The sequence below is a fragment of the Corvus brachyrhynchos genome, unplaced genomic scaffold, assembly GCF_000691975.1.
Source record: "Corvus brachyrhynchos isolate BGI_N302 unplaced genomic scaffold, ASM69197v1 scaffold101, whole genome shotgun sequence".
NCBI lineage: Eukaryota > Metazoa > Chordata > Aves > Passeriformes > Corvidae > Corvus > Corvus brachyrhynchos.
Window position 1 is genome coordinate 2,003,202 of NW_008237239.1, and position 10,048 is coordinate 2,013,249.

General features: G+C 41.8%; 1 protein-coding gene across 1 annotated transcript in view; it reads left to right on the forward strand.

Annotated features, from left to right (window-relative positions):
- Positions 1 to 10,048, forward strand: part of MTA1 (metastasis associated 1) — a 66,720-nt gene that overhangs the window by 49,750 nt on the left and 6,922 nt on the right. The window contains exons 18-19 of the mRNA XM_017729682.1: positions 3,004 to 3,015; positions 7,949 to 7,980. Coding sequence (XP_017585171.1) covers positions 3,004 to 3,015; positions 7,949 to 7,980 — 44 coding nt within the window. The remainder of the gene's footprint in view (positions 1 to 3,003; positions 3,016 to 7,948; positions 7,981 to 10,048) is intronic.

Sequence of the window (10,048 nt, forward strand, 5' to 3'; positions counted from 1 at the left end):
TAGCAGCTTGTATCTTTGTATAATGTAAAGCACTAAGATACGTGTTTATACATGGCAATTGCTGAACTTCAAGGAGTAGTTCACATTTTTCCTTTGGAATTTTGTTGTTTATTTGTTTATTTTTTTTCTCTCTTGCTACTGTAACTCCAGCTAAGCAATTTTAACTTTTCTTTTTCTGACTCATCTCTGCTTAACCCTTGAGACCTGAACTTTTTCAAGCTCTGAATATGATTTGTCTGGCCAGCCATCTTGAGTTTTGACCAGTGACTGAATTCCAAGAACAGGAATATACTCTTAATGTCATGTTCTCACTACCTCCACTTTATTTTACAAGAAGATTGCAGTTCTTTCATCTATTTTGTTTCCCTCATCCTTAAATCATGTTGGAGGCACCATTAGGCAATACCCTTCCCAGCTCTCCTTCAACATTAAATTAGCATGGACAAATTGCTGCAGAATCCTATTTTTGGAACATGAAAAGTACATGGAGTCTCATAAGCTGTCAAATACAGTGAGATGTTAAAAAATTATTAGTTTATTGCTTTTTCATTGATGTTCTGGAGCTTGACTGACAATCTTTGCCATGAAACTTCCTCTAGAGAGAGAGAGAGGATGTTTTGTGTGCAGGAACCTGTTTACTTGATTCCTTACAGCCATGCAGGGTGGGATCCATGTAATACTTGAAAAAAACCTGCTGGGGGAAGGGAGGGAGCATTGTTAGATTTTTATTTTTCTCCTCTCTCTTTTACACCATGCTCGCTTTCATCTAATGAAATTTGTTTTTCACGGTCATCACATGCACTCTAAAATTGTCAGAAAGAGGGAGAACATGAATGAGTAGCTGCAATAAAGGGAAGGCTTTTCCCAGCAACAAACTTGCATTGATGACATGGTAGCGGATCGAATGCTGAAAATTGGAGAGGGTTTATAGAAGAGCCATGAAAACAGTGAAGGGACTGGAAAACACACTGTATAATGGAAAACGCTTTTATCAAACTGGAAGTTGTAGGTGTTTGTCTCTGCTGACAGGAACAGCAGAAGTATAATAATAGAGGGCTTTTTAGTCTAGCTGGGAGTGGAATAATGAGCTGTGGTAGCCAGAAGGTACAGTAGAGAACTTTGGCTGGAAACAAGCTGCAGATTTTGGAGTGAGGTTAATTAACTGTTGGAATACCTTGCTTCCTTGCTTCTGCTGCTAGGGATTTGTAAACCCAAATGGAATGTCAGTCTAATTTAACGTGTTCTGGTTCATTGTTTCTCACATCCTTTTTGGGAAAACGTGAATGAACCAGAAATGGAAGCATTCATCAGCCTGGCATAGCCTTAGTTCAGTTATCAAGAGATGAGCATGACAGTGGAAAATACTGTTTTTGAGCAAAAACAGCTATAAAGGTGGAAAGATAGGGAAGTTCTCCACCAGCTGTCTAGGGGACCAAAATTATCTCAATATTTTTTATATATATATATATGCATGGTTTTTTCTGGCTGACTTAGACTTGCAGAAAATATGGACTTACCTGTATCCATAAGTTGCATTAAAATTCTGCCTTTTATCACCAGTGACATCAGCTGTCTTTCTAAACTGAAGGATAACCAGCCAATGGAAACTTTCCCATCCAGGAATTAATGTAAATGGCAGGGAGTATTGGTCCTTTAACAAATGGTGCGGTGCTGGAGAAAAGGCCTGGCTTTAGCTGTTGAAATCCAAATCCCAGTAATGCTAACTAGTGACAAGAGAGCAGATGTTCAGTGCCAGCTGCAGCACAGCTGGGAAGAATGTCAAATTGCTTGAACTGCTTTTTGGAGACCCCAAGAACCATGTGGCTGTGCAACTTCCTTGCTTTAAGATTATTTGCCAAAAGTACTAATTATTTTTGAGAATTCTACGTGGGATTTTGTATTCAGATGCTAAGTGAAACAATTTTCACTTGCCTTCAGTTTAGCCTTGATACTGTGATTAGGTTCTTTTGGTGTTATGAAGAAAGATCTGAAAATAAAATCAGCAGATGGGCATCATGCTCTGTGGATCAGCTAGTGAAAACCATTTCATTTAGGAGCGATGGCATGGAGTAAGATGCAAATGTTGATTGAGAGGAGAGTGCATATCCCTAGGCAATGGTAGAGAGCAGGTGTAATTAATGTGAGAGGAAATTAATGTATAACAGAACAAGGGCAGAATTGCAAATGCCCTGGATAGTACAAAGCCTGAATTTTTAATTGAGTGGAATATGTGACACATATCATTCATATATATATATATACACATATATATGTATATGATGTATAATATTCCTGATGCTAAGAACAGTGAATAATTCAGTGCTTTCTAGTTTCGATAGCTTGGATCAGCAAATCCTAAAGCAGTGAGGTGCATAGTTTTGTTTCCTTTTTTTAACCACGTAGTGTGTTACAGCCAGGCAGAATCTACCATGATGCTCTTTTTGGAATATGGGTGGATGGCATTGATTGGCTCAACCCTGAGACAGATAGCAGCTCTCCCTTCTCGATGTGCTTATCCAAGGGTAGCTGCTGGCTCTCTGCAGTTGGATGTCACTGTTCAGAAAGTATTAGCAGGGTCCTTGAAGTACTTGTAGCAGGAGGTACAGCTTTGCATGAACAGACACATCATCTGTGAGGTGCTGTGGTTACAGCAAGTGAGTGTGACCTGCTAGACCAAGCATTTTAGGAAGTGCTGTCCAAATCCAGTGAGGTTAATGTGCAAGGGTTGGTGGAAGGAGGTGGGTACAGACCAGTACTTACTCATCCAAAATTAAAGCTGCTCTTTGCAAAATCTCTCATTTGGAGTTACTGTGTGTTTAATGTCGTCTTGGTTTTATCTGTCCAGCAGAGAACTGGGATCACTTCTGTGTTTCATTACAACCAAACCAGTCTGTGTTTCTCTATTTGTTGCATGGAGCTGAGCTACTGTATTCTGAACTATATGAATCTTTCCTTTTTTAACCTTAAATATTTTCTTTCCTTTTCCTTTGCCAATCTTGGTAGGAACTTACTTAGGTAAGTAAATTACAATTTTAACATTTTTTTTATGTACAGCAGAATTTTAAGAGAATGTTACTCTAGGTGGTGTTTGGTACAATTTATGCTTTTTTCTGCTTGTTGCAGTTACATTTCTGAAAGTTTGTAGCCTCTGATTGTTAGCAGGTGGACACTCACAGTGGTAAAACACTCTTGGTAGTTTTAAGAGAGGGAGGGGTGCTAAAGTGTTCTTGCAAGCTGGCAAAAAAGTGTATGTGTGTATATGTCAACACACTGAGACTGCCTCAAGTGAACCAGTAACTTGGAAGTGAAATCCTTGTTCATCAAGCCTCATTCATGCGTGAATTTTTATATTTTTTTCTAGCTTGCTCACAAATGTGGTACTGTTGGTGTTTTTGTTACTGCTGGGAAGGATGGAGTCCCAGAAGGAGGATTACTTTTGGAAAAGGAAAATGCATATGAAGAGTATATGGATTTTAGAAAGCAATAGTAACGTCACTGGTTGTGAAAGAGTGCGTGAAATTATCTGCATTCATTGTGACTGAAGATGTGCTTCTGAATCTTAATGCATATTACATGTTTTGTATGATACTTCTTGTGGGTAAACAAAGTAAAAACCAAATGCCATCTGTGACTAATTGCTTGATGAAGGACCCATTTTTTTGTGTGTGGTGGATATGCTGAAGACTGGAGTTAGTAACTGAGTAAATACAAGTTTGACAACTCCGAGTTGTGTCCAGGCTGGAAGCTGGCCTACTCTTCCTTCTTGGCACAAGGGTCAGTTCTGTACAGACTTGTGTCAGACTGTGAACTGGGCTGTAAATACACAGCAGCAGTGTGTATGTTCAAGTATGGAAAAGCATTGGAAGGTTTCTGACCAAGCAGAAAGTTCTCCATGCTTCAGCAGCTTCTTGAAGCTTGCTGTAGTAGCTTCATGGGAATATCCCTGTGCTCCAGCCTGCATTAGGCTCACTGCTGAGGGTTTGAGCTCTCTTGCTTCTCCACATGGCAGTTGTGTGGTGTTGGCAAAACAGCAGGCAGAATTGGAGCAGTGGGAGTAATTTTGGAATTCTGCCATTGAGATGCTGAGTCGCTGGGGATGGGACTGGATCAGCAAAGAGCATATCTAGAATCAGGCATCCTGTGGGACCAGATGTGCTGGTTTGCTTTCCATTGGGAAATTAGATTCCCCCTTCCACTCTGTTTTTGGGTGCCAGCTATCCCCTACTCCCACAGCATGTTCTTGGGGTGGTGCTGTAGTTGCTGCTGTAAGTTTGGGCATTCTCTCATTCAATTTTTTTTTTTTAACAAATCCAAAAGTGTGATATTCAAATAACATGAGATGGGTGGAAAAGGAACAGTTTGGTTGGCTGAGAGGTGGTTTCCCCATCCTTGAAAGATAAAACGAAGCTGTAAAGTAGCAGCAGTAACAGACTTGTGTTGCTGTTTGTGGTAGTCCTTCCTGTGCTTCTTTGGGAGAAAGTATATTCACCTGCAGCTTTGGTACTTCAGGAATGAAGGGATCATTAGGGCATAGTAACCTGCTGGACTGGTTTTCAGCCAAAATCTCTGTGATTGTGCTTAGCTTGAGGAACAGTTCCGAGGTCCTTGGCACTGAGCTGTGGGGAGCAGAGACATGCCCTGAGGGTGCCAGTTAATCTCTGTGCAGTGATCAGCTGTTTTATTGCTGTTTCAGTAAGGTGTAGAATTGTCTGTGGCAAAGGACATTTATGATTCTCTGCAGCTATACCTTCAATTGACTTTGTCTCCATTTTATCCTCTGGGGCTTCCTCTTTATTTCAGTGTATACAGGAGACTGACAGGAGGAATTGGATGGCAAGAGATTTTCTACAGCTTTGGGTTCTTTTCAGTGGTATGGAAAAAACCCTTAACATTTAATCTGGAGTTTTCAGTGTATATTTCAATTTCTTTGGCTGCAAAAGAGTGGAAGACCTGCTTAGATTTGTCACTGTAGACCTTTACACTTAGTGGTTTTAAAGGTTTGGTCAATCCTGAAAACACTTCTTTTTGTTGTTTGTGTATTTTTGTGTCATTTGGAGGAGGTCAGTGTTGTTTCTGATGTAGAGCTGTGTAAATTCAAGCAGTTGGACCTTAGATATCATCAAAAGGGATAATCACACTTTCTACCCTGTGTCTTCTCTAGACATTCCTACCTGAAATATAGTCAGACTTTTATTTTTTTTTTTTCCTGGAGAGGAGCTGCCAGACCTGTTGTATTTTGCTCCTGGTTTAAATTCGTATGCTGTCTATTTTTAACCTGCTCGTGGATGCATGGGGAGACATCTCTCAAACCTTGATCTGTGAAAGTGGAGCAGGCACATGGGGCAGGTGTGAGTCTGGCATGGTGGTTCCCTGCCTGTCCCACCACTCACCCAGAGACACAGGATTGGTTTAGTTCTTAGAGGTGCCTGTCTGGCAGGCTTCATCTCTAACACAGAAGCCACCAAAAACTTTTGGGTGAGAATCCATTGTTTCCAGTACAGATGTATCCTGTTGACTTGCCAGCTGTTCTGCAATGGGTTACAGATGTTGTGCTGTCTCTCTGCCTCTCTTTGGTGACGATTGTGCATAAAAGTTGCTCATTTAATAGCAGTGCTTTGGCTACCTATGCTTTTACTGTGCTTGTACTTTTTAGATTTCAAACTGAATAAGGTCATTTTAGTGCCTGTTTTCATTCTTTCAGACTTCAGTTATTGAAGTGTGACTAAAGTGAAAATTCGTGGATTAATTCACTAATATTAATATGCTAATTGATACCTTATTGCTGTGAAAGCAAGGGTATAAATGGCATTGAAACTTTAGCTTTGTTTTGTGTCCTATTTTACTGGAGCAAAAAGTTGTCATGGGCAGCTTTATCCTAGAAACGGCAGTTTGGGAGTGAGGTGTGTCCCTGTTGTTAGCACTGCTTCTGTGCTGCTTGAGGGCTCTGAAGCTTTGTGGCTCAGAGCAAGCAGCAGTTCTGCTCAGCCTTTGCTCAGTTTGCATCCCTCAGCTTCTCAGCATGGAATATTCTGGTTTAATTCTGGTGCTTGGGGATAGCACTGTTTACTGTCTGTTGTACATCCAGCAATAGTCATTGCAGCAGCAGCCACCTATCAGGACAGTCTTTTCTGGCATCGGGGTGTTCTTAGTACAAGAAAAGAACGGATCTGGAGTGTGGTTAAAAAAAAATGTGTGGCTTCAATCCAGGGACTAGCATCAGTTGATTTCCATCTCTCAGAGTCTCTGTGAATGGAGAAACGAAAGAGGGAAGAAAATAACGAGTGCTGGAGCTTAGCTCTGAAGCTGACAGATTCTGGTTGCATCCTGCTGGCTGTGCTGTTTCCCAGCATCCGTGGAGCCCTTTGTCCATCCATCCCAAACAGCTGCTCACAGCTGTGTTTTGGATGTGATGGCTGCTCCCATGTAAAAACAAATTATTATCTGGCGCCTGCACTGCCTTTGTCAACATCCAAAGGCTGTTACTGGGCTTCTTATTTGGTGCCTGGTACATCTGTCCTACAGACTTGATGGAAATCTTTTTGGCAGCTATTTCTTCATCTCTGTGGATACTTAGGCACAAAAATGCAGCAAAAACTGAAACCATGTGTCTTCCCATTTGAAGTAGCTAACAGCATCTGCATCTAACAGCATAACATCTACACAGGATGGAAAATACACTTGATATAAACTGTTGATTCTAATGTGGTATTGTGATACTCAATGCTCAGAAAATGTCCCCTGTTCCGCCTTCCTCGCTCCAGGTATTTTACTGTGCCCTGTGTTTCCTGTCATACTCATGGAAGAACAGTGTGTTTGGTTTTACCAATGAGAACCTCCAGGAACCTGCTGGAATACGGACCATGAGCTGTGAAAGTTCATTCTTGCTGGATTCTTTAAAAAGCTTTTCTCTTTCATCCCAGCTAACCCACTAGCAATAGGAATGTTCAAAGATCCTATGAATGTGAAAGCAGAATTCCTGCTGAGACCTTTGGAGCCAGCAACAGCATTTGCTGGTGCCTGTCCTGTAGTACCTGTTGGATTTGATGCACTGACATTTTGGTTCTCAGCCAGAAGGGGCTGAGGAAGGTGGTTTGGTGCACAGGTGTTAATGGAATGGTGTTTTCTGGGAACGTGCATCTTGGAAAACCAAATGGTGCTAACAAACAGCTTTATTGGGTCTCCCAGTCCATTCTGTGCCAGGCCATGCTGCCTTTTAGCAACATGCCTTTCCCTCACATCCCAGGAGCTTTGTGTGTCCTTCAGGGTCCTGTGTATGCACAGTACAGTTGAGGGCAGTGTGAGGAGGTACCTGATAGCACAGCAAAGCACCTGGTCACACCGAGTCGCGGTGCCTGGTGCTGTTTGTGTGGCTGGGAAAGGGCTCCGTGTGATAGCTGCAGTGGCTGTGCTCTGTGCCTGAGGAGGTGTTTACTTGTGGCAGGTTCAGTAGATACACTCTGTTTGCTAACAGCTTGTAGCTGACATCTGAGCTGAGGAGTTCCCAGGGGACCCAAGGAGGATAAGAAAGATTCTGTTTGTTGCTGCCTTGACAGTGAATAATGCCTTCCACTTTCTCCTTCTTGACGTCAGTAAATTCCTCAGACTAAAAGAGAACGTCAGATTTTTCCCCAGACGTGCGGAAAACCTCGGATCTGAAAGAGGAGGTGTGCTTCTAGTGGTAGTTTGAAGCAAGGTTTGAGTAAATGGAGAAGAGACTGGGTGAATGGAACGTGTTTGTAATTTGGGGCCTCTGCTCTTCAAGCCGTGTTGTCAAGGAAGCTTTTCTCCGTCACCTTTCTAGGAGGGCAGAAGTCAGTTCAGTAGGCAACTCTAGGCTTAGCAAAACAACACAGTTGTAATCATAGCTGCGTGTGTTTTGATTTTGTACTTTTTTCTGTCTTGGAAAAGCAATGGTCTTACCAGCTCTATTCTCTTTCCTGTTTGTTAGGTCTGCCTAACCACGGACAAACCAGACAAATGGTAAGAGAATGTTCATTTAACCAAAACAGGGAAAAGAAGAATTATTAACCCACACTAGATAGAACACCCCATTAAACCGTAGTGCTTCACTTCCACCTTTGCTGTTTGCAGCTGGTCATACTTCCCAATTCAATGAAAAGTAAAAGAAAAAAAATTTTGGGTCATCTGAATCATCGTAGTGGTTAAATACAATTTAAACCTCAAATCTATCTATGTAGCTATAAAAGATCCTGTTTTGAACGGAGCATTTTGTTTCTCCTCATGCAGAAACTGAGTGGCTGCTTACAGCAAAGTTCTAGGATGTGTTTCTAGGTGGAATGTGTTTCCCTGAAGGAGAAAGGTTTAAACGATGGAAGGATTTCTTTGGAAAACAGTTTCTTTTTTATTATTTTTTTAGCAAGTTGGTGTGCAAGTTACCTGCTGAGAATGCTTGTATTTTACGTTCTTTTTTTGAGTAAAATTTATTTGTAGCCTTTCATCTATTGTGCTGAGTTTAGTCAAAGGACAGAAGCAAATAGCCAGTCTGATTGATGTGTCTGGCAAAATGCTTTCTCACTAAATTGTGAAGGGGCCAGTCCAAAGGCTGTGCATACCTTTTCCCCCTTGCACGTGGCTTATGGGAAACAACTTCAAGCATACCCGCACCCCCCCCCCCAAAATGATCTTCTGATGCTGATCAAGTGGAGCTTGCCTCATCAGCTGAAGTGCCACAATGCATTAGTGTCAGCAGGGTCCCTGTGACACAGGTCAGCCAGCAGCAGGTGTGACCGATGGTCACTGGACGGTGATCACAGGCATTATTAAACCTGACAGTGTTCTGGGGTAGTGTGCAGTGGCCTGAGGAGAGGCTAGAACTTGGGCATGCTGGGCTGCTTGTAATAACAGAGCATTCCTTCGGTTTGTTCCTTGATCCGAAGTGGTAAATTGCATTCCTCCACGAATTCAACTTCATTTTTTGTCACTGAGAAGACTGGCTACTTGTTTGTGTCTGCTGAATAAACCAACTCAGAGCAGTGGGAGAAATCTGTGATGACTTAACACTTTTTAGGTGTTTTAGGGTGAAACTCCCAGAACTGCCTTGATTTCTGGTTGCCTGATCAAGTGTGAATGAAAAATTCAAGGTCCTCATTTCAGGATGTATCATTTGAAATAGATTTTACCATGCAGGTAGAGAAAAGGCAACCTGGAAGCACAGGGGTGCCCTTTCTAGGTATTTCCAAGAACTTTTTCTGGAGTTGTTCTCCTGTATATCTTGCATATGTGGAGAAAATATCCTTTGCAACCGTAATGAAGGGATTTTCTTGGAGAAACCTGGAGGGGGTAAAAAAAAAAAAAAAGCCATCAGAAAAGCTTTTATTTGAAAACTTTTGCTTAACAAATGTCAAATCTAAAAGAAATTGTTGGAAGTATTTCAGTGGTCTGCTGTGATGCTGAAGTTGTCTTGTGTAAGATGGAGTTGGGCAACTAAGAAATTACATTGTTATTGCACTTGTATGCAACAGTTTTAAAGAGCTTAGGATTTTAAAAGGGAGGGTTTTGTTTGTTTAGCTCTAAAGCCCTAATGTTCTACAGGAAGCAGATCTTGCTAGAGCAGTTGATTAAGGCTGGTCAAAAAAAAAGTCATTATCATATTTTGTTTTCTGCTCAGATACAAAATGAGATAGATGCAGGGTTTTGTGGGGTTTTTTCCCTTGGTTTTCAGCCTGAAGTCTTCCCTTTCTAAGTCAAGGTGTTACAATTCGGTTGAGCTATTGCAATGACCTGACACTTAAGGATATGAAGACCCCATGTCCCCACCATGCCTTTTGAGGTGGATCTCCCAGGGCAGACATCTCTCACGTACACCCTCAGTTTCCCATTCCATGGGCAGAAGGGAAAGCCTTGGTGCATCTGGGGAGATGGTCTGATCTTGGACACTAGCCTGTGAAATACCAGAATTGAATTTATACCAGGGTGTTTTCTGACCAGCTTTAATTTATGCATATCACATTTTCTGGGCCTTCATTGTGCATCTTTCCCAGCTGTTCAGTGTTACTGATTTCAGTGGGATTTCTCACTGTGCTGATCA